General features: G+C 45.5%; 1 protein-coding gene across 2 annotated transcripts in view; it reads left to right on the top strand.

Moving 5' to 3' along the window:
- NR4A1 (nuclear receptor subfamily 4 group A member 1) overlaps window positions 1-23,793 on the top strand; it is an 88,950-nt gene extending 65,157 nt beyond the window's left edge. For both annotated transcript variants that reach the window (XM_069230528.1, XM_069230527.1), the window contains exons 2-7: window positions 5,955-6,763; window positions 9,880-10,009; window positions 11,100-11,251; window positions 11,795-11,997; window positions 13,223-13,401; window positions 22,875-23,793. In XM_069230528.1, coding sequence (XP_069086629.1) covers window positions 5,957-6,763; window positions 9,880-10,009; window positions 11,100-11,251; window positions 11,795-11,997; window positions 13,223-13,401; window positions 22,875-23,131 — 1,728 coding nt within the window. In that variant the 5' untranslated portion in view covers window positions 5,955-5,956 and the 3' untranslated portion in view covers window positions 23,132-23,793. The remainder of the gene's footprint in view (window positions 1-5,954; window positions 6,764-9,879; window positions 10,010-11,099; window positions 11,252-11,794; window positions 11,998-13,222; window positions 13,402-22,874) is intronic.
- The last annotated feature ends 713 nt before the right edge of the window (window positions 23,794-24,506 follow it).

The following is a 24,506-nucleotide window of genomic DNA, read 5'->3' as shown; positions in this document are numbered from 1 at the left end:
TCACCCGACAACATGCACTGTTAATAACTTGTACTATCCGGCAGCCTACACTATTACCCCCATGGAGTACCTCACAGCGTTCACTGTTGCCGACACAGAACACTGTTACCCCCAGGGTGTAACTCACACCATGCATTGTTACCCGCTGCAATATCTTGCAGAATTCACTTTTATTCCTTTAGATTATCTGACAGCATACACTTTTCCCCTGCCGAGAATCTAATGCTTTCCCCCCTCCCCCCCCCCTCCTCCCCTCCGTTAGCCACTACCTGAGTGAGGGCCTCCATTGTTAGTCCCAGGGACTACATGATGGCATTCAGAGCCAGCACCCTGGCGTATAGGACAGCATGCTCTTTTACCTTTGGGAATTATTTATGACAGCATTTTCCGTTAGCCTCATTGGGGTATCTGACTGCACTTTTACAGCCAAGACGTATCGGACAGTGTGACTACATACACCATGAAGTACTTGACAGCCTGCAAGGTTACGCCCGGATGGTACTTTGAAGCATCATTTGATTTCTGCAACGGGTTTCCAATACACACGCGGATTATCTAAAAAGAATACACACTGTTAGTCTATGGCATTTGTAACAGCATGTACTGCTGCACCTCCTGTAGTACCTGGGGGCATAGCCCTCCTTCTGGGAAAGGGACATAAGGCATTTATGAATTGTCTGTGGTCGAAGGTTGGTGTGCAGTGGATCTCATCGTTGGCCCACCTTGTCTGCATGGAAGTATGAAGCTCAGTTTTTAAGCCGTATTTATGACCACACCTCCTCCTGAGGCTACCTGGTTGTGACCCCACTCAAGAGTGCACCCTGCTGCCCTTCCTTGCCTTGCCCTGGTCTGGCAAATGCGCATCTTCCCTTTCCCATATATTCCAGTCTGCCTGTCCTTCCCCTTTTTTTTTGCCCTACTGACTGCCTTCTCTGAGTGGTACCTAGCTAAACACTTTTTTTCACCCTGTTGTTCTGACTCAACATAGACCCTCCCCACCGGTGTTCTGTCTGCAGCCTCGAGGGCTTGCTCCTCCCCATCACCATGGCTGCACTGACCTACCTCCATTCACCCCCGTATGCTCCCAGACGCCCTTCCATTCCCATCAGGTCCCTTATTGGTTCTATCTCCGTAGGGTGTTCACGGCTACCATTTATGTTAGATATATTCTGCTCTTTCATTGGCCTTCCGCATTGGGGACCAGGGCTTTGGGACTCAATGTCCGTTTTTCCCATTTTTGGAAAGGGTAGGGTGTCTATCTCTGGATGGAAAGAAAGCAGCCCGCCTTCGACAGCCCACCCTGCCATTGTACCCTTCAGTAGAGACGGCCAAGCTCCAAGATTGACCTTCTCAAGAGGGGGCTCCAATAGGATGCTCTTGTCTGAACAGGGATACTGTCACCCTTGCCAGTATCTGCACAGGTGGGTACGCCTTTGGGCCCAATAATTTGCTCGGAGACGCCGAACCCCTCAACCTGCTTCATTTTTTTTTTTTAAGGGATATCCTTCCTTTTTGCCCTTGTGTACAGTGGATAGTACTCACCTTTGCCTGTTTTTAAGGACCTCAATTTTTTTGACCTTCCACTCAGGTTAAACCTAATTTAATTTTGTTTGTGTATGAGCGCCATGTGTCCTTGTGTAATGTTCACAAAGTTTTATGAAATTAGTTGAGCCTTTCCTTATTTTGGGGGGCAATGCCCCTCTGTGCCATGTATGTGGGGTTACTCTCCGTTGAGTATGTCTCTAGAGGTACATATCCCTATGGTGCCTCTCAAGGGTATCCTCTGGTTCCGGAATTGTGTAGCGACTGCCAGATCATTTCTTGAATTCACTCGTTCCCAAAGATCCGGGAAATGGGTGCCACACCAAACGTAAAAACTTGTCTCATGAAGTCGTGGTTGATTGGTAGTTATTTCCACCCTAGTGGACATACAGAGACAGATTTTATCAGTATTCCAAATAACGTTGATTTTGTTCTGATGACAGCTTGGCTGTTGTGTTCATTCTATTGCTTTATCCATAGGTTTTAAAGTACTCTAGGGTGTGCCTCCTTTTATCAGGAATTCACACGATGATCATGGTATCCGACATGTATTGTTGTGGGACCTTTATGCGCAGAAGCCAGTCGGTGGTTGAATTAAGCTGATGGTGACGGGTGGGGTTCTGCAAGGGTCCTTGCCTGTAGTCCAGTTTCATGTTACTGATTAGATGTAATATCAACAGCTTCTGCTAAATGTCAGTTTATTACTACCCAGGTGATCACACACTGGTATTCTAACTCTCATGCATCCGAGGTTGATCTAAAATATATTGAGCTAGTTTTTGCTGGGATTCAAAAGTTGATGTCTCTAAACTGGCTAAGTTTTAATGAGAGCTAAACGTTCTCCTTGTTATAGCCTCTCAAAGTCGTCCTAAAATCAAACGAACTGCTTGACATCGGTTTTGGTCGATATATATTATCAGTCCATCTGTTACTGGTTCCAGAACGGATTGTTGTAATGTTACGCTAGTTGTGACCACAGAACATGGCACTGACAAAGTTTACCAGCACCCTTCACAAAAATCATGTATCACCAGTGCTTAGAAGACTACGTTTGCCTGCTGTTGAAAGCTGGAAACAAGTTTCTAAAATTGACTGTTAGATCCTTGTATACTATTAAGGAGTGGTTTAGGTACTACAGTCTCAGAAAGTTTGATTACTTTCCGGAGGAGACATTTGTATAGTACTGGTATTAGTATAGTATTGTTCTACTCCTAATTCTTGTCACACGTAGTTATATTGATTTTCCACCGTCTATCATTTGATGTCTGGGCCTTTCTCTGAGATGTTAACTTTTCACGTTTTAGGGCTGATGTGGTCTAAGTCAAAGATGGCTGATGTGACTTTGCTTGTTTTCCCCATGCAAGCACTTTGCATGTATGGGCACTTTCTGCATATGGCACTTCTTGTAGAACATTGTTGTCCCAACGTTGGAACCACAGAGAATGATCCATTCCAGATTTCAGGATATGCACCTAAGGTATATTGACATGCAGGGAATCTAAAGGAAACTTGTATACATATACATACTCGTATGATATAAGATCCAGCATTCCGGGTCCTACATTGGCAAAAAAAAAAATTGAAGCATCTAGATGTTGGAAAGCTGTCTGAACACCACAACAACTTCTCTGTATTTGATGTGAGGCTAAGACCATAATATACTAGCCATTCGTTCCTCCGTAAGAACATTGTTATACCCTGGATCACTAGGTATTTTAGCACTTGATTAGTTGATGACAAAGAATGTCATCATTTTTGGTGTCCCTCTCTGAAGGAGTTTCCGTAATGTACCCTCTTTGAGCAGGAATGCCCAGGGTAGCCTTTTCTGCTGAGTGTTTGGGAGTGGGAAAAGATGAAAACTCGCCCCGGCCCAAATATTAACCAAAAGAAGCCTAGGTGACGTCTTGTAACTACTAGCAGTGCAGGTCATACACGATCTGCCAATAAACTGGTTCACACCCCCTGCGTTCCTAAATAAGTAAATAGTCAACATCTAGGCTGCCACAACCTTTATTTTGAGATATGTACACTGGTTAATAGGATAATTTAAAGCTCACAAAGAACACATTTTGAAAAATGTCTCCACTGCAAAAATCCAACTAAAGGTTCACTTGACTTAAAGGATTTGCTAACATTTGTGTTCCCAAGCTCGCTACACAGTTAGTGATTGGGACTGGTAGAGTGTTTGTGCTAGGAATTATCTGTCTACCCTCTTGCTTAGACCTGTGATGTTCTGTGATTGACCTTCACTGTTGGTGATTGGATTGAATTTTCCCTATCCCGTGCAGGATTGCCCGATTTATCTTTTTAGTAGCCATCACAACAGGAAAGGGCAAAGAGAGAGTTGGATCCCACTAGGTGCAGTATGTCATAGATAGCCACTTGTACAATCAAGTACCATGTTGTAGAACATGGTACTTTTCTACGGTTAGTAGGGTCCTGGTGCCTTTTCTCTGAAGGCTATAAATATGGGAATTTATGATGATCTGTGAAAGGGGAATGAAGAGGCTCAATTGTTTTCCCTTTTTTTTGGGGGGGGGGGCGAGGGGGGAGGAGGTGAGCTTATGTACCTTACTCCATCAAGGGAAAGTTTTTATTACTCTTCTGGAAGCTATGGATTTTCCTCTTGGGGAGATCTCTGCAGAGTCGGACTGGAGACTGTAAACCAATGCAGACACTTGCTGAGGGTGCCCAGAGCCCATGTGAGGCAAGTGGAAAAATCTCCAGTACAGTAAAAATGTTATACAGAACAGTTGTGTGGATTGTGATCCTACCCCCTCCCTCCCACCCACACCGCCTTCACCATTTGTAGAAGTCACGGGGACGTGCCATCCCATGCATCTGTCCTCAGACGCATGCCTTGGGTATAGCTTCTCTTAGTGGAGGGCTGCCCTCTGGGACCCTGTGACCCCTTTTTGTCTTGACCCTTTGCTGGCCGCAGCTCCCCAGCTTGGCCTTTCCAAGAAAACTTCTTAGATCTCACATGGTGAAGAATGTGCCACCTGGCCCTTGGTGTTGACAGAAGAGGTCACTCTTCATCTGGACCTTTTATCCTTGCACTGAGAAAGGGGACATTTCAAAGAGTGACCACAGAGACCTGGAAGGCGGTGGTGGTGGGTTGGTGCTTTAAAAAGACTGTCTTGGTTCCTGTCTGTGTCCTTAAGATCAGCAGCTATGACCAGGCTGCGGAATGCCCCCTCTATATTTGAAATTACACAGCACTAGGTACACCCTTGATTGGTTCTCCATGGCATTCGACTGTGTGCCTGTGACGTGCAGTCATAGCTCCTGCATTGGCCTAGGCACAAGTGTGGTGGTGCTGGCACCACATTCTGCTGTGGCCTCAGCTTGGACACAAGAGACCCGTGAGATCCCTTACCTCTGCAAGGTGGCCTCTGCTTGTATTAAATGTGCCAGGTCATCGGAGGTCAACATTGTATGTCCACACCTTCTGCACTGTAGGTCTATATGTTGCCCACGCAATCAACTTCGTTCCTGATATTGTACCCCTTATACCTCGATATCTTTAAAAAGCAGATCCGGTAAAGAGAGAGCCTGCATCTGCACTGTCTCTTCGACTCTCAACAGGCCGTGCACTACTTCCCTGCAGTGCTCTCCTTTATTTGGCAAGTTTTCTGTCCTGCATCATCCAAAACGTCCGAGCCTTTTGCTTCACCAGTAATGGGTGCCGTGTTTATATCTGGACTTAGCTGAGCTCCTTGAGAGGGAAACTTGTGCACGCAGTTGCTTTCTCTCAGCGAACTAAGGATTTTTCTTTTTTTATTATTTTGTACTAATCCAAAGCATTTTTTTTTTACCTGGAATGAGTAAGGGTTATGTTTTCTTTTGGATCGCTTGGATAATACTTAGAAAGTTCATGTGCTTCAATTTGTCCCGCGGTTATTGGAGTGAGCAGAAGTGTGTTGCTGCTGTGTTTCCGTTTTACTGTGACGTGTCCCAGGGTTCCTTTTTCCGGTCTACATATTTTGTGCAATCCACGTCCACCTTAATTTCTGAGCATTATTTTCTCCAGGTGTTTCCCTATTTTGGTGAGGTGCAGAGGTGGGGAAACTTGCAGCTCTAGGCCTCTCCAGTGGGGTTTCTTCATCGTCCAGATTGGTTTTAGGCATCAAATAACTTTGCCCATCTTGGTCCCAGCTGATTTCCTGATCAGAAGCACACCTTGGATTCTGGTTATTTGGAGATCTTCTATGCTATCTGTTGCATCATCTGAAATAAATGCCTGCGTGTTTAGCAGAGCTACCTTTCGGGCTCTGTCACACTAAAGTGCACTGCATCCCTGCAGTTGGGTGTGCTACCCTTCATTGACGCCAACTTAATTGCATCATCTTTATTTATGACGCCTTCTTGCTTGTGATGCTAAACGCATGTGTCCTTTTTTTTCCTTGCAGAAATGCCCTGTGTTCAGGCGCAGTATGGAGTGTTGCCTCAGACTTCGCTACCCTACGAGACCTTTGCCTCCGACTTTCTTCTAAGCCCCGAGTTCAGCAGAATCGCAATGGACCTGGTGAACGCGGATCTCTCTGCTACATCCTCCCTACCCAGCTTCAGTACGTTCATGGACAACTACTCCGGAGAATTCGAAACCTTTCTGTACCCAGTCCCGAGCACAAATCCACCCACTGCACTCAAACTGGAAGACTTCCAGCTCTACGGATGCTACCCAGGTTCCTTTGCCAATCACCTGGATGAGACCATGTCTTCAAGTGGCTCGGACTATTACGGCAGTCCCTGCTCCATCCCATCTCCTTCCACACCAGGGTTCCAGGTGCCCCCAGTGCCCACCTGGGAGAACTCTTTTGGGCCCTACTCGCCAACGCAGGGCTTTGACAACATGCGGCCTTGGACTGACCAGCAGAAGGGTACCATATGTCCAACAGCCTTCTCCTTTAGTGCCCCAGGACAGAGCCCTGGTCTGGCTCCTGGGCATCTGAAGCTACATCCAGTCTCCCAGCGACTAGAGCCACAGGATGGAGAAATGTTTGCCTTGTCCCAGCTCTCGCCGACAGGGTTTGCTGGTCACTCTGGAGGCCATGGTTCTTCATCCTTGGATGGTTCAGTTTTGATGGACAGTTCCTTGTCGCCGGTGAAGGCGCGCAGCCCAGGTGGCAATGAAGGCCGCTGTGCTGTATGTGGGGACAACGCATCCTGCCAGCACTATGGAGTGCGGACTTGTGAAGGGTGTAAAGGCTTTTTCAAGGTTAGGCTCTACCTGTGTTACTTCGTCATCATATCTGTGATTGCCAATGTTGAATTATGTCTCCTTTCATTATTGTGTCTTTACATGAGTTGTGCTATCCAAAGCATAGTAACTAGTGCAACGGATCAATAATAGTGGAGATGGGATAGGAAAAATAGCTTGCTTGGATATAGAAGAATAGCTTTCTTTGCATAATGCAGCAGCTCACGCTAGGTTGTGGCAGGGAGCTCGCACTGGGATGTGATGGCTGGTTGTACTGGGGTGTGTGGCAGGCTGGTCACTCAGTGTGCTGTGGCGGGTCAGTTACACAGGGATGTGTTGTGGCATGGCATTCGCACTGGGGTTTGGCATGGTAGGCTGGGTGTGGTGTGGCAGGTGGATCACATGGTGGGTGGACAGATTGCAGCAGTCTGTCAACGGCCTGAACTGCGGATTGACTGTGATCTAGGACAGCAGCTGTCAGTGGGTGAGGCACATATAAACTGGAGGGCTGCCACTTCTTATATGTTGTGCAGTTGTTGTGTGTCTCTACGTAAGACAGGCTGTGTTTTAAGAGTGCCTTCTGGCCCCAGGTTAAATAATTTTTACCACCATGTATGCAGGGAGGCTGTGTATCTTTATATTGGATGTTGCTCACTTTGAGGTGAGCTCGCTCAGCAGTCCTAGTACCCTGGTGATATGTAGCTGGTAATCAGCCCTTGACATTAACTGATCATTTCTAAGAGCTAGGCATTGATGCGTCAGTGGACCCATTCACTGTTATGGCATTGTCTGAGGTGCTGGAAGGTCAATAGGCGCTGGGGTAGAAGTGGAAGCGGTATGATATTGGCTGAGATCCTGTAGGGAGCATAAACTAACGCAGCAGTTTCATCTAATCCCGGGTGGTATTATGGCATTGCCTTATGTTATTTAGGGAAACAAATGCATCAGTTACATGGGTGAGATTGATCTAGACTTGCCCGTCTCGATTTGGCACTTGTCCGCTTTGTGTTATGCCCAAGAAGAGAAGCTCCATAATTGGGGATGTATCATCTTGAGGGAACGGTGACTGAGACACAGTAATTATTTTGGGCATTGTAGGCAGTGCAGACTCCTGGCCAAGGTTCCATATCAAAGCATAGTAGGGCTATAGTGTATTGTTCCCAGTGCAGACATTTAGCCAGAACTTATTGCAGCATACAGGTGCATTGTTGGCAGTCCGCAAGTTTTTACCATTGTTTCATGGCTTCATACTGAGTTGTTGGTGCATTGTTGGTAGTGCTCAGGCTCTTAGCCATGGTTTCACGTTTCCATACTGCATCATGTAGGGTGCATTGTAGGATGCGCACACGTTTCTAGTCATTGTGTCAGACCTTTCTATTAGAGCATGGTATAGTGCATTGTGGACAGTGCACCTGCCGTTGTTTGTGGCTTTGCAGTAGAGCATGACATGATGGCGCATTGAGGGGAGGGTGCGTGTTTTTTGTACTCCATCACAACGAGGTTCTGGTTCATTGTGAGTAGTGTACAGGTTCTCCATTGTATAGTGGCTTCAGGCTGTACCACAGGGCGATTATGAGATAGTGTGGTCTGGGCACAAGCTGCTCCTGAATCGTGTTTTGGGGATCTTTGGAGGTAAAAGTAATGCACACGGTGTAGAATTCCTGAAGATGTTTGATTTACTGGACGTGAACATCTGAAATGCTGACTTGTATGATATAGATCCCTTTGCATTTTTAGATTCACCCCCTTCTAGACTTTGTTTTTAAATGACGAATGCATTACAGTCTAAGGCCAAACATGTGAATTTCACAAACCTTTATTTATTGACATTTGGACAGGAGGGGGAGGATATAAGATGTGCGGATTGCTGTGCTCGATGCAGTGTGCTAAGCTCTGCTCGGTCTTAGCTGCGAGGTCGAGCAGCCGTGTGGAGGTGTTTTAGGCTGTACTCTCACTGCCACAGGGCAGACACACCTATTTTCACTGTGGCCTGTACTCGCTGATTTGAGGACCGTACTTGATGTTTGGCGATGGCCGTTATTGGTGTGCCATTAGGTTATCTGTTGTGTGTTTAAGGTCTCTGCTCACCTAAATTTGACAAGGGCTGTGTTCCTTGCGCAGTGTTATACCGTGGGTTGTGCTATTGCCGGTGTGTTGGTGGGGGGTGTTGTGCTCTTTGCAGTACAGTGTCCAAGACTGTGCTTGCGGTAATATGTCAAGGGCTGTGCATGCTCTGCCGCTGTGCCTGTTGGCTGTGCTTGCTGCACCGAGAGTTTGTACTCTAAACACAGTATTGTACATGGGGCTTGGATCGCCGCATTGCAATGTAAGTTATTAGATTTGTGCCCTGATTTAGCCCCGCTCCACAAGTGGAATTGTTGCGAGTATATGGTGACAGGAAATGAGATTGTAGGGAGGTTGGGCGGGGTGCATTAGGAGTTTCGACCTGAAGCCTGGTGGCAGTAGCCCCTTGTCGAGGCGGAGAATGTTCTATGGTTTGGAGAGCAGATTCAGTCTGATCGAGCGCAGGGGACAGTCCATTGGCATAGCCTTACATCACAGGACAGGTATTGGGGCATTTCCTGACAGCAGTTCTTGAATGGATGGTCGTATTTTGGGGTTGAGTAAGTTGGTATACTGGATGTGAAAGTGGGCGGTAGTTCCTGCTTCTACACTTCTTGAGTAAGGTGAAAGGAAGACACTGAAGCTGATTGTACTGGCCGTGCAGAGCGACCCATCCCCACCCCTTACATATTTTATTTAGATTCTTGTTAAGATAGCTTGGTTTTAGGAATATCTGTGCTTTAAAAGTGGTAAAAGGCCCATGCTTTGTTGTTAGCTTCGGCCCAGTGATGTGGTATTGGAGATGTGCTGCTAGAGAAATCTCGTGGCCAGGAAGGCTGCTGTTACCGCGTTGTGGTAAGTCATAGGAGATGCTTGTGGGGTGTGCATGCTGCACTTCGTTGGAATATGTGTGTGCCGACTATATTCACTCCAGCAGGCCTGTGTGCACCTCGCATCAGTGGCTCAGAAGCCTTCTGAGGAAGAACATGCGACATAATAAGGGCCTCTTTGTTTCATCACTTTGGAATCTGTGCTGATGCTCAGCGATTGTTCCCTCTCTCTCCCCACAGCGCACAGTGCAGAAAAACGCCAAGTACATCTGTCTGGCTAACAAAGATTGCCCCGTGGACAAGCGGCGCAGGAATCGATGCCAGTTTTGCCGCTTCCAGAAGTGCCTGAATGTCGGGATGGTTAAGGAAGGTAAGTGTCTCCCTTGCCCAGACAGACGAAGGGATATTTTGACTTTGCGCCTTCCTTCTTGTTGTTCTGTGGCATAGGCCATCCTTAACAAAGGCTCCCTTGTACTGCATGTACCCACTGGAAATATCCATCCCTCCTACAGACTTTGTGCCCCTAAATCCCTACCAACTCCAGAATGGCTTGCCAAGGCGGTCTCTGCTGCCGGGTCCACATCCATTAATGCTGCTTAAAAGCCCATAATGGCACAAGCCTACCGTTCTGGAAATCACAGAATAGTGCAGGCCGTTCTCAGGCGTTATCTGTGGCTCTACACCTGCGCGAACCCCCTAACGGTGTAAGCTATCGCCCCAATAGACATTTCTTCCATGGCTGCTTCAGATCCCCCCCCCCCCCCTGCAGCAGACTGTGATTGGTACCTGCTCGAATCCCTCCTTTCCATCCCCTCCTCCAAAACCCTACATCTAAGCAAAACAGTGCAGTCCGCGTGACCCTCGAAAACCTGAGATTACATGTCATTCCCGCAGCAGACTCCAGCCTGAACCTCGCCCTCTTGTAACACGGAAATGTTGGTTCTTTAAACAAAATGTCACATTATTTCACCAACTGGTATGTTTACCCCAAAGCTTTTTAAGCGTTATGTTCTTTCCCTACTGTTTCATACCTGGATCTCCCAGTTTTCATCTCAGTTTATCAGTTGACAGATTGTTGTGGAGCAAAAAGTATGCTTTGACGATCCTTTGCACCCCCCTTAATGAGTGTATGACTGAAGTCCTGCTACTGTGAGTGTACAGCAGATTTTTTTGATTTTTTTTTTAAATAAAATGGCTGCGTTGTCTCTTGAATTTAAAAGAGGAGCCCTGAAGAACTGACACTGTAATGCGGACTGCAAATGTAGACAGTAAACGTTTGAATGGTTGTGTTACTTCATTAAGAGTGTTGCTGCCTTGCACATTTATTTTTTGAGTGGAGTACCACACTCTTTATGGCTGAGTATTTGGGAGTTACCATTCATACACATCTGCCTTCTGATTTGGGTTTTTCGTTACCGCCTTTTCTCCACCATGAAGCATATCTATGTCTCCTCTTCCAGTGGTCCGAACAGACAGTTTGAAAGGCCGCAGGGGTCGACTCCCATCCAAACCAAAGCAAGTTCCAGATGTGTCCCCTATGAACCTCATCACATCGCTTGTCCGGGCGCATATCGACTCAGTGCCAAACTCCAGTAAACTCGACTATTCAAGGGTAAGTTGAACATTCTTAGGTCCGAATAATGATATTTCTCCTTTCTTTCTTGGTGGACGCAATAGTGGTCTCTTATCCAACCCTCAAGCCCTGTGCGTCCAAATTTAAAGCGTTGTGCCTTTATAAAGTTTTGTAGTTAAGCTATGTTGACCCCCATCTCCATCTAATGAGCACGAACAACACGGAGCTTTAGCATTTATTTTGTTAAAAAAAAGAACCCAGTGTTCCCTTTGAACACAGTGGGTATTGTCGGGGACGTTGAATCACTGTAGCCCTGTCCTGAAAAAAGAGAAGCTTGAAGTACTGTTGGTTTGGTATAAAAGTGGGTGGGTAGCTAGTTAAGGATGTATTTTGATATCCTTTTTAGCTGTCGAATATGGCCCTCTACTGGATTGGTTCCAGGCGAAGTGCATGAACTCAGGGTAGTCACTGTAGTGCGAAAACAAAAGCAGAGGACATTGGTGTCCCAGCGTCCCCTGACTTCTGATCCAGCCTAGTGCGTGTTTTCAGGCAGACAGTTGACCTCTCTTCTTGGTATTGCAGTTTCAGGAGAATGTCCCCCTTCAGTTTGAGAAGGAGGACGCAGTGGACGTGCAGCAGTTTTATGACCTGTTATCGGGGTCCATGGACGTGATTCGGAAGTGGGCGGAAAAGATCCAGGGCTTCCAGGAGCTTCCGAAGGAGGACCAGGAATTGCTTCTGGAGTCTGCGTTCCTGGAGCTCTTCATTCTGCGGCTGGCTTACAGGTGAGCCCCTAAGAATATAGGCAGCGTCTGCCCATTAGGTATTTGGGGGATGCATTAAGGCGTGGAGGCTGAATGAAGAACATGCTTACAGCAGGGGCTGTAGAGACACTGTTATTATTCCCCCATTGTAGCATGTTAAGGTGGGGATATATGCTTGATTAATCTCAAATCTTTTTCCTGGGGTTTAAGTGGGCTGTGATGGCCTATGTTTATCTGGGAAGTTCGGGGCGATATATGGTGGTTAGCCACGTCATAAGTGGTGGCTGTGTGTGGTCCATGGTGTCTACTTTACTTTGCTGGGCGCCCAAGGTCATTTTCAGGGAAGAAGAATTGCGGCTTGATTGTGAACTAGTCAAGGTGAAGCTTCATTCCACCCTTGGAGGATGTAGCATGCATCGAGTTAAAGTTAAACATTCAGTATCATTAATGGTGGGCATGCGACGGGAAAAAGGCTGCTCTGTAGAGGAGGTCCCTGGTTTGCTTTAGCAGAGAATAGTTTAATTTGGTAACGGAATGTCTCTTCTCGTATCACTGCCCTATTTTTAGAGCGGGTCAGGGACAGGAGATGTATTTGCATCATTGCTGTTGCTATCGGTGGGAACCCGATCTCGGGATGTGATGTCTGCTTTGGCAGTTCTGTGCCTGTAACTGTGTGAGCCTGAGGTGCAGCATGCACTAAGAAAAGCCCGGGACGGGAAACTATCCTTTGTGCTGGTTAGTTTTTGACTGTTATGGTTAGTAAACGAATCCATCCTCTGGAACAGATGCCTCCGTTTTCCCACCCCTTGAAAGGTGATGTCCGGGGCAGTGCCTAGTATTTGAGGTAGCAGAGCTATGATTGCTGTATAACCAGAGTATTTCTGTGAAGAGTTTTCTTCCCCCATCAGGACTCGAGTTGAGGTGCATGGAATACTGTAGCCCCTGGGTGAAATTAAGTGGTAATCGAGATGGTCTTGCTGTATTGTCTGGTTTGTGGAATAAAGTTGTGTCGTGTGTATGTACCCTACAAAGATATCAAACAAAATGTACACTTTTCCTATACTAACTGTCGTGCCGTAGTGCAGAACAGATACATTCATGGGCAACTTCTCTTGGTCTCAGTTCCCCTGCCCATGCCCCTCACCCCAAAATCTGCTTCTCTGTGACCGCCTGCAGTTACTTTTCACGATGTTTGTGTCCCTGGCTTGTGTTTCAACTGCGAATGATATTTCTTATGTCTTGGCAGATCAAAGCCTGAAGAAGGAAAGCTGATTTTCTGCAACGGTGTGGTTCTTCATCGCATGCAGTGTGTTCGAGGGTTTGGGGAGTGGATTGATGCTATCCTCGAGTTTTCCCAGAGCCTTCAGCGCATGAATATTGATGTCCCATCCTTTTCCTGCTTGGCAGCTCTTGTCATCATCACAGGTAGATACATGCACTGTCCCAGAATCTATTGATTTGACAATTCAATTATGTAGGATTGGTTTTAAAACCTTCCACCATCCTGTGCCTGCTCTTTGAGCGGAAACATCTTGTTTTTTATAAAAGCTTTTTTTTTTTTTCGAACTGACAGAGACTCCTGTCTTGTCATTTTGTGTAAATTTTATAGTGTATATGAATGCTTTATATTTTGGAATGTAACTGGATGTATCTGCTTTCTCGTATGATTCTTGCTGTTCTGATCCCTTTGATGTGAGAAGGGTTTTCACCGAGTGTTAAAAGCTGTGGCATCTTCACTCTGCTTAAGGTTCAGAGTCTTCTCTGGGTCCATGCACCTCCACAGTGGGCAAATCAAGATTTTTTTTCCTAATATTTCAGGGGTCATGGGGTGATATTGAACTGGTCTGGAATGTGTAAGCTTGCAGTTCTTTGTGGTTTACAAGTCTCCTATTAAGGTCCATAGTGAGTGTAAATCTGCCATTCCATTGTTGACTAAACACTTCTGTGGTGGCCCTAGGAAAGGTTTGGACCACATCGGCCCTTGAGGGCCTGATCCGTATCATATCGCCTGGATAACCATCAACTATGTGAATTATTCTTTTAGGTTGCTTGATTGTAAATATCAGGAAAACGTGGCATTTAAGTTCAATGCCTAGTTTACCAAGCACTTGTCTGGTCCTAATCGTTTGATTGTGGTTTCCCCATCTCTTGTGATAGCCTTGCATTCCTTTGTAGTTGACTGACCACAGCAAATTTGCTGCACTTAATTAATTACCAGAAACTCCATGCTGTCACCTCCTTCCCAGACTGATTGAAGGGAGATGCAGCACAGCCCCTGGAGTGATGGTTGACAGTGGGAGAACTAGGGGCAAAAGGTGGGACGGGTGGGTGGGGCACACTGCGTAGAAAATAAATGAGGACATCACATTGAGGCAGAGAAGGATACCAGTTGAGCAGAGGAAATAGAGGTGAGCCAATAGCTACTACCCAGAACTCAGCCCACTCTGTTGTCCTCAGGCAATAAGATGTTGTGCCAGCAGCAAACTGGAGAGAGACTTCTTTGGAAGCACAGGTGATGTGCTTTTAAGCGCCAGAGGAACATTTCTTTAAAAAAGATGCAGAAGGCAGGTTAGGCCATTGGGCATAGAGACTTGATAATGGTGAAAAATGTGGTTTGCTCATTAGCAGACATTGGGCCTGATTTAGAACTTGGTGGATGATTACTCTGTCATAGCAGTGACGGATGTCCAGTCCGCTGAGATGTAAATCTCATTATTTTCAATGTGATTTAGATTTTCAGCAGACGGGACATCCGTCACTATTGTGATGGAGTAACCCATCTACCAAGTTTTAAATTGAGCGCATTGTGTCTGAACCCCTGTATCCGATCTCATGGGGGTGGTGGTTGGGGAGGGAGGATCACAGGCTACTTGTCACCAACCATGGTGACCACCTGTAGGATATAGAACATCTATATATCCTTCTGCTGGGATATCCTGTTTGGGGAGGGGGATTTTTTTTTCTCATGATTTTCCTCATAGGGGTACTCCAGAAGCTAAAAGGAGAGCATATTTCCTGTTCATTCTCATATTTAGTGAGAATTAAGTCTGACATTCTTAGTAAAACCTGTATTTCCAACAGGAGCAGCCTGCCAGTTGACTCCCTTGTGCTCTACTGCAGCCCCTCAGAGTGCTTTAAAGAATAACTAGAGTGCTAATACTCTTATGACAAAAGTGTGGCACACCTGAAGACATCTTGATTGAATCGAACTGGCATAACTTAAAACATTTAATTTAGGGAGGATCAAAACGAGGGGGTTCATTTTGTCATAGCAATTATGGTTAGTGCTGTAGAAAGAAGAATTAGGACATGTTTTAAGTGAGTTCTCACATACCTTCCTCTTCTATTTCATTAAAACATTCCAACATGCAGACTGAAACATGCTCTTTAAACATCAGCAGAAGACTGCCAGTTAACTCCTTGGTGATCAGCGGCTTACAGTGTTCTAACGAACAGCTAGAGTGCTGACATTGTGAATTTTTGCCAATAACGTGGCACATCTGAACCCCATCTTGATGTAATCAAAGTGGAAAACTAAAAGCATTATCTACTGAGGATACTGCGGTAAATAAGGGAGCTTCATAACGAATAGGTCTGCCTAGATAGCCACCAGAGAAAAAAGAGCCCAAAATGTAACACACATCACCAAAATGTAGCCCAGTGACAAAAGTGTGCCAAACACTTAATGTTTTATCTTTTTTGCAGTGCAGTGTAGCGCAGACTTGACCCAAAGGTATGGGAGTGCTTTACATGTGCATCAGTTATATTACAGAAGTACACATTCACTTTGGTTTGGTTGGGAATAAGTGATTTGCCAGAATCGCAGGATGTTGATCTGACGCTTAAACTCGAACCTGGTTCCCCAGTTGCAAAGTCAGCAGCTCTGGCCATAACGCCACATCCTCTCCCCAAGTGTAACAAATGATCAAGTGATCAACCGGAGAAAAAAAAACCATAAAGATAGAAAATAATTTGCTTTGTTGCTATTCGAGAACTCGGAAAGTATGTCATTTTCGTTTTTTTAGAGGACTAGCGATCATTTCAGTGGGAATAAGACCCTCTTATTTTTTATAATTTCTAAAGGAAATGTTTTAGGTATTACTGTTTTGATTACATCAAGATGATGTGAGGCATGCCACACTTTGTAATAAATATAGAATGTTAGAAATCTGGTTGTTCATTAGAATACTGTAGGGAGGCAGATGTCGTGGGCATGGACTCAGATAATTGAGGGCAGGGAGGAGGGTGCAGAGGCAACAAGTTGACCAGCTGGGCAGGCGGGAGGGACAGTGGCAGTACAACAGACCATGGAGGGCAGGGGGAAAGGGTGTCAGGGGCAACAAACTAATCATGCAGGACAGGCAAGTGAGGCTCTGGCAATTGAACAGACCTTGGGCAGAAGGAAAAGGCAGTGGCAGTACAACCATACATGCCAACAGTCCTCATTCAGGCAGGAGTCCCCTGATGTTTTTAAACCCAAAAGGGCTTTATTTTATCTGCCTCCTGCCTAAAATCAACCCCTTTTCAGTGTAAGTCAATGGGGACAATCGATTACCCAGGTTTTTTACAAAATCTCACTCTTGAAGTTCAAATTGTTAGAAAGTCTGGTATATTGGATCCCGGAGGGCAGGAGTAATGGTGTAGTTGCATGGACTTGGATAAAAGAAAGCGGGAGAAAGATGGGAAGGGGCACCAAACTGAGCTTACAGGGCAGCCTTTGGGGTTGCGGCAGCACAGTACACCACCCACAGCAAGTGGGACGGCGGTGCAGAACAGACCATGAAGAGCAATAGGGAAGGGGACAAGGCTATGTGCATGGACAACAGAGAGCAGAGGGGAAAGAGGTAAGGACGGCCAGCTGACCATACCGAGCAGACAGAAGGGCAAATTGCAGCAAAACGGACCATGAAGGGCAGGAGGGAGGGGGGCAGTGGCAGCACATCGGACCATACAGGGCAAAAGGGAGGTGGCTGGTGCATGGACCTGGACAGCACAGGGTAGGGATGAGGTAAATGTGCAGCAAGCTAACTGTTCAGGCAGGCGGGAAAGGCAGTGGCAGAACAAGGCCACACAGGTCTGTAATGAGGGGGTATAGACTTGGACAATGGATGGCAAGGAGGGGAGGGCAGGGGGAACAAGCTTGGGTGTGGGCAGCACAATGCCAGGCCCTTCTTCAAATCCCTCCTCTACCATGCCTTGCGATGGGCATCTTATTTAATGTTTAAAAAAAAAAAAAAAAATCTTAGGAATTCACTGAAAAAACAAAGGTTACAGGGATATTATAGTTGGGTTCAGATTTTTCATGTACAAAATCATAGAAGTTGATCTGTTAAAGTTATTTCAAGTAACTATAACTTGTGCCCTAAGGTAACTCTTACTCGTGCCCTCGCCATGCAATGCTAAGTACCCCAGATATTACATCACTCAGGACATCTCCCTTAAAATCACTGATAATATCACTGTAACGTGCAGTAAAATTATTAATGAGAAAATTGTGCATGGCGGAGAAGCGAGTCAGAGTTGTTTCAAGTAACTAAGGTAACTATATAACAGCTGAATTTCAATGTTTTTGTGTGTATAAAATCTGAAACAAACTATAACGTCTTTGTGACCTATGGTTTTTTAGTGAATACACTTGCGCGCTCTCTCTCCCCCTGACTTTCTCTCTCTCGCTCTTCCCCCAAACCTCACACCCCCAGTGCATTTGCTACAAATGCACTGCGCACCACACAAGCACATGCTCAACTTGCACACTGATTGTCAGCACAAGGATTTGGGTTTCACATAACAGCAGATGTAAGACGAAAGGGGTCAGTAGGCTGTGCTGTCATTCAGTGACAATGGGGAAAAAGGTTTGGCCACACTGGACATTAACAAATCATGGGACATTACCACTATCACTTTGAGATACACCTAGGGCATGGACAGTAGTCCACTGTCCATTATGAGGGCTAGCTTAGTGCACTCCTCGAGGTCACACGCCACATTCTGAATCTTGCATTGTCAAGGACAGGCATAGGCGTCTGTGCTATTTCTCGGTTAGAGTGATGCCTTGGCCAAAATAAGTTAGAATTCCAGTTTTTTATGCAGCCAGGCACTCAGTGGATGGGTACATGCCCCTTTACCACGCATGGGGCACTCCCATCTCAACATCACCTAAAACCCTTTACAGTGTATAATCCTATGGCTTTATATGTAGTTCATATGTGGGGTGTCTCCTGTTCTGTAATTCTTCATCTCCAGCGGTTTTGGTGCACGCCTACAATTCAAGTCTGTTTCATAGTGGTTGATTTTTTTTATTTTTTATTTTTTTTGTTTCTCCTATATTTCTGTTTACATAAATATTGCTGCAGCACTGAGGTGTATAAGCCTACGTTTCTAGATCTGTGCTTAAAGAGCTCTTGAGATACCTGAGAATACCTGAGATGCAGTTCTATGTGCGTTAGAGGCTACTGCAGCAGTAGTGCTGCTTCGGCAGCATCAGATATTTCAGATTCACTTGCTTGAATTATTCCACATAAACAGGCTCGAGTTCTATGTTACAAAAATGGTAGTAAACGCTTTTTAAGCAATGCATTATGTGCACTCCGATGACCTCGTTGTACCACCAAAACCAGGGACAGTAAGGTAAGAGAGGATGCCTGAGTTACTAAGATGCAGTAATAACTAGGGTAGACCACCTGGTGCAACTGGTCTTCCCTAATTCTCTTTTCCAATACCAATTTGTGTGTGAATTCTGTACCTTTGGGCTGGGTTGCTATTTTCGTCTGCAAAGACCTTTTGCGATTTTCATTACATTTTAATATAGAAAAGTTAGAAATACAATTATTCAACGAAAGGTTGATTAACGGATTTGGGGGAATATGTGGATCTGAGCTCCCACCAAAAATGTATTGTATGAAATAAATACATTCCTTTGTATAATATGCAAGTAAGTGTCCCGGTAGCAGTCTCTATGTGAAGATGTTCATTCTCTTAATGATGATCTCAGCAATTATAAGTGCATTCTGACCAGTCGACAGGCCGCCCATCCAACATTTGCGCAGTGTATGACATTTGTTCCTTCCGAGTAGTTAGTGGGTTGTCATTAATGACAACGGTGCGTCAGGGGCCGTTGACTACTGCAGCGTTCATGGAGCATGGTTTTCAGTTGACTTCCAACTCAACTAGTGGTACACGTTTCTTGGGTAAGTTTAACGACTGTACCTTGGAACAAATCAATTTTGTAAGGATTACCACTTTGCTCTTTGTTATCTGGATACCATGATTTGCATTTTCTGGGCATTCGTTTGCCAATCTAATGCATTTCTGAAGGTGTAACTCTAGTTTTCTTCAATTGAACCAAAGGGGCTAACAGTTGTAAAATGAAGGCCCAGAAATTCATGCTCGATGTCACGCTAATATTGGGCGAGGTCAAAACAAGACGCGCATTTAGAGTCTTGTGCGCAGCCTGTGAGGATAGGTTTGAATAATGGAAAGTGCTGCAAAACATTTGTGTGTCATTGGGCCTGGTGTTTCTCCCAGGAGGCATCTAAGGATTAGATGCTTGTAAACGCATAGCATCATTTTGACATGGTTAACAGATTTTAAGAGAAAGAATAGCTTTGGTGGCTGTGCTGCTGACATCATGGCTTGACAGTCTGTGTGGAAAGGGGTGTGCTTGTAGGTAACCATCGTAGCGTGCAACTACTGTGGCCTGTCTCTAAGTGGAGCAATAATGGTGTGTAAACTCCCTGAACTAAGGCTTGGGCTCAAACCCCCCGATTTTCCGAAGGGAGGCCCGGCGGGTGGGGTGGAGGAATGGAGAGGTGGATTGAGAAACAAAGACTCCGCCTACATGTAAGTCAGTTGCTGCCCATAGGTGTGGCTTCTCTGTACCCTGCATGCTGGTTATTTCGAATCCACAGGGTAATCGATTTGAAAAGAGCCAAAATGTGGTTCTTCCACAAAAAAATAAAAATGAAACAGAGAAACAGCCTGTTGCAGGGAGGAGAGAACCTGCCCTCTCGGAGCGCTGTGCGGGTGAGTCATTTCATGGACAGCCGGTGAAATGCTAGCAGCTGTCAGCAGATCCTTGGCAGCGGAGGGTAATGTAGGGTGTTAGGTGTATGGGGAGGAGGTGTAATATGTGCCTCCTGGCACCCGGTTACACAGGGTGGGAGGGGAACTGTGGCTCACAGCTCAAATGCATGAAATGCAGTTCTGGGACTCATGGGCCATGGGTGCACTGAGGGGGCTGGAGGGGGGAGAGGGTTAAAAGAGCAAATGGCTTCAAGTTGTCCTTCTGTACCTTGTTGGAAGGGGGCCTCCAACCCACATCTTCTTAGTGGGGCACCGGTGTTACCTCCAGCCCCTTTGCTGTACAGTAGTACATTGAGGAGGGGGATCTTTGACATCCGGCCCTCTCCTGATCACAAGTGGCAGTGGAGCTTTATCTCCAGGCCCTTTATTATATGGGGTGGCACAGAGACTGAGAGTCCTGGTCCTTTCCTCCTTTGCCATCTACCAGAGCACCTTTTCCTTCTGGCACAATGCTGCACTGGAATAGGAGTGAGTAAGGAGATTGTGCCACCCACCCCTTAGCTGGGGAGGGCTCGCAGTGGTGCACCAGCTATGGTTTCCAACACAGCATAGGTGACGGGAGGCTGCCTCCAAAAAGTCTAACCACTGGCAACAGCTCTGGGTAGCATTCCAACCCATCATTGTTCTGCTCACCATGCCACCTCAGTTTGGACCCAGCTATATGCAAATCAGTATTGCCGCTTCTCCTCATGGGAACAGTCCAGTCTGAACTGCCAAACCAGGTCCTCCCTGAGCCGAAACACAAGCAACCCAGGACTATAGCTATGTTTTCCAGCCAGTGGCTCTGATGGATGAGAATTATACACCTTGCCCATTACCTGTACCGAAGTGGGCTTTGCCTTATGGGGCCCTATGCTGCATGAGTGAGACGAGGGAGGCTACCCCTCCCGGCTGCTATCAGAGCAGATAGTTGTGCTTTCAGAACACATATATATATATAATTATATTTTATTTGTCAACAAGACTTTTTTTTTTTTTTAAACAATTTTATTAATTTCATTCACAGGTATACAGATTGTTCATTTAGCATTACTAGTAGCATACAAAGATACACCGTTTTGCTTGAGAAATGTCTGTACACTTTCACATCATATGCAAGACAGGAGTTGCTGGTTCAATAAGAACAACAGTAAGAACTAAACTCATTTGGTAAACAGCGAAGGAAGCATCTTCCTCAGGCTGTATGAAGTAAATAGAGACAAGCACTCTTGCACTGGTTTGATAAGTGATGTGCAGCATCGGTCCGCAACATTAATGTCAAGTTACAATAGGCAGGATATGTTTATATCCATAGTTCAAAGATTTCAGTTACGTGGGTCAGACAATTGTCAACGGGACTGTTAAGCACATGACGTGCTCTGTGGCTGGGTGCAGCTGGTACCCTTACACAATATACAGCTTCATCGCTTTGTCTATTGGTACATTAAGAGCTGAGGCCGACGTTAAAACTGTGGTGTGGCTTCAAGCGCACACTGATTTTCTTGTCTGCTTCAGCTTCTTTAACACTAAGATAAAATGTGTCACCTACCAGTTTCTGGCAGGACCATTCCCTGAAATGCTCACCCACCCCTCTGGCCCACACTTCCTTTTGTCCAGAGGGGTTACCAAACCTCTAAGCGATCACAAACGGTTCTAATAAGCGTGATCGCAGCATGTGCAGTAGTCAGTGGTGCGTTTTTGGAAACTGCAGTCCCAGATATTGGCGGCCGTGATGTTGCAGATGTATAGGCCCTGGGTGTTTCCTGTGTGGCTTTTAGCAGAGTAGTTACAGAAGCTGTGATGTCTTCCGTTGCAGAAGCTACGAATGTATTTGCTGGTTTGTTCACTTGCGTTAGTACTGTAGTCAACAGAAGCTAAAAGAAGCATGGACTAGGATGCTCTAGTTTCCTGAATCTAGATGATCCAGCTAGACATGAACTGCAGGAAGGCAAAAATGTATTTTGTGATAACACGGTCTTTTGCACCTCAGGTGGCAGGGCTCGTAGATACCTGCTTTTGCCTTTTAAAAATGCTTAAAAATCTGTATTTGCTTCCACTCATGCCTCAAAAACAGTGATTTAGGCTTTGATCAAGGTTGGATTATGCCAACTCTCTCTACTGAGGGTTGCCTGCTTACCTCCTAAGGAGATTGCCGCTTGTGCAGAATGCTGCTGCTTCTCTTGCTGCGTCTCCCCCAGGAAAGCTCACCTTAGGCCAGCTTTAAAACATCTACACTGGCTACCTGTCTCCGGGTTAAAGGCATAGTTCTTACATATAGAGCTTTTTATTTTAATGGCCCTCAGTACCTGTCCAACAGGTTTACTCTGTTTGAACCGATTAGGTCACTTAATTCTTCCGATTCCTTGCTGGTGGTCATTCCTTAATTTAGAAGGAACAAATGGGGAGGTAGCTCCTATTCCTGTTTGACTGGCAAGGAGTGGAATGCTCTTCCATTACAGATTCTGGCCACAGAGGACATTTCATTTAAAAAAAAAAAAAAAAAAAAAAAAAAACTTTTCAAGACCTGGCTTTTTGGTTCTGCTTTTTAGTTCTTTTATTCATTTAGGCAAGATGGTACCACTAGTGCTGGGACACTCTTAGCATAGCTGTTGCGCTTTATAAATCTCCAAAATAATATAATAACAAATACTTTATAATCCTCTATTAATGTTTTGGATTTTTCTGCTTCTAATATGTACCTAGTGCTGCCATGTTTTGATGCAATGTGTACAAAAAACCACAGCCATTGACAGCCTTTTTTTTCAAAACGTACATTAATGAGTACCTGAACCATTTAAAGCATATTTTAAATTGATTCGTTTTTGCTTTCCTTTTAGATCGGCATGGACTGAGGGAACCCAAGAAAGTGGAAGATCTCCAAAGCAAGATCATCAGTTGCCTGAAGGAGCATGCCACGACCACCGTGAGTGAGCAAGGACGACCCAGCTGCTTGTCCAAGCTGTTAGGCAAGCTACCAGAACTGCGCACCCTCTGCACTCAGGGTCTGCAGCGTATCTTCTACCTAAAGCTGGAGGATCTGGTGCCACCTCCTCCCATTGTAGATAAAATATTCATGGACACACTGCCTTTCTAAAGCACTTTACCAAAGGGCGGTCAGCCCATTGCACTGCTCGCACAATGTAGGACACTGAATGAGCTTGCGTGGACTCGCTAGCCACCGGAGACTTGGGCATCTTCGGGAGCTGCTGGCACAGTTCGCCTCTCTGTGGGCTTTTCACTTACACTTTGGAGAAGCTTCTATGTGCCTTCTTAAGAGACTCCAGTCCAGAATATCTTTCTTGATTTCCCAATCTCCAGTGGTTTTGTACAGCTCATGGAGGCATTACAGCACTTTCCCATGTTCCCTTGCTCCCTGGTGCAGTATGCACATTGACGTTTATATAAGGAGGACCTGGGGAGAAACTGCGATGGACTAGTACGTAAAGCTCTCTATACGCATGGACCCTGGTCTACTGTGGCCATTTTGTAAAATCTTGTAAATAGAGACTGTAAATAAGACAGAGGCACACAAATGATGAAGCCATGGGGCTAGGAAGTAAGTGCCGGCATGGAGAGGCCTCATGTTACTGAAGCCTTGCCACCATTTGGCCTTTTATGTACATTTATACATATACATAGTAATTTGGAGTAATGCAAACCCACGTCTGACGTTTATATGTGTATTTTTCTGATTTAAAGTACGTGACTTTTTCTGATTATTATATATTTAATATATTGAATAAAAAATATACTGTTGCTTTCATGTCGCAGTGCATCATTGCCTAGGGCATGCAATGTTCTCTCCTATGGCTAAAATGGTCGCCCCCTTATGTAGAAGCTCAGAGTTGCTAGGGAAATGTCAAAGTTGTTGCTTTAAACACAGTTGTCATGCTGCAGCTACTGGCGCTTATTTTTAAAGGAACCCAGATCTTGCAGCAGGACTCCGATTCAGAAGCACATTAATGGCTGTAAAGGTTTTTCATGGGGTGCAGGCACAGACTATGGCAATGGGCAGTAATGAGTGGGTAATGTTGCTTACCACCATGTTCTAGCTACCGAAACCGCTGTACTCCATTGTCTAAACAAGTTACTGCCTTTGGGCACCTGACTCCCATGGGTTAGTGAGGTCGAATAGTCAAAACTGGATGTAGGTAGTTAGCACGCATGCCTTTACCACACATGGTTTGTGTTGACCAGTGCGTTGTATTACATTGTGGTAAAATTGACACGTGTGTGTGTATATATAGCTAGATATATTACACAGTAGCAGTCACCACTGTGTAGTTACAGTTAGGTCAGAGATTCCATCAGAACAGCATTTTATTTTTCACTAATACATTTGGCCCAAACAGGTTTTCCCAATGCAACTTCCCATATGATTTTGGCAAGCGATACAGAAAAAACAAGTGAACAGAATAGCAGCAGATTTAGCAGAAAGCTAGATCTTTACCCAGAAAAATGTGCTTTTT

Source organism: Pleurodeles waltl, chromosome 4_2 (genome assembly GCF_031143425.1).
Source record: "Pleurodeles waltl isolate 20211129_DDA chromosome 4_2, aPleWal1.hap1.20221129, whole genome shotgun sequence".
Taxonomy (NCBI): Eukaryota; Metazoa; Chordata; class Amphibia; order Caudata; family Salamandridae; genus Pleurodeles; species Pleurodeles waltl.
Note: the sequence above shows the minus strand (reverse complement) of the source record. Positions and strands in the feature narration are given on the sequence as shown.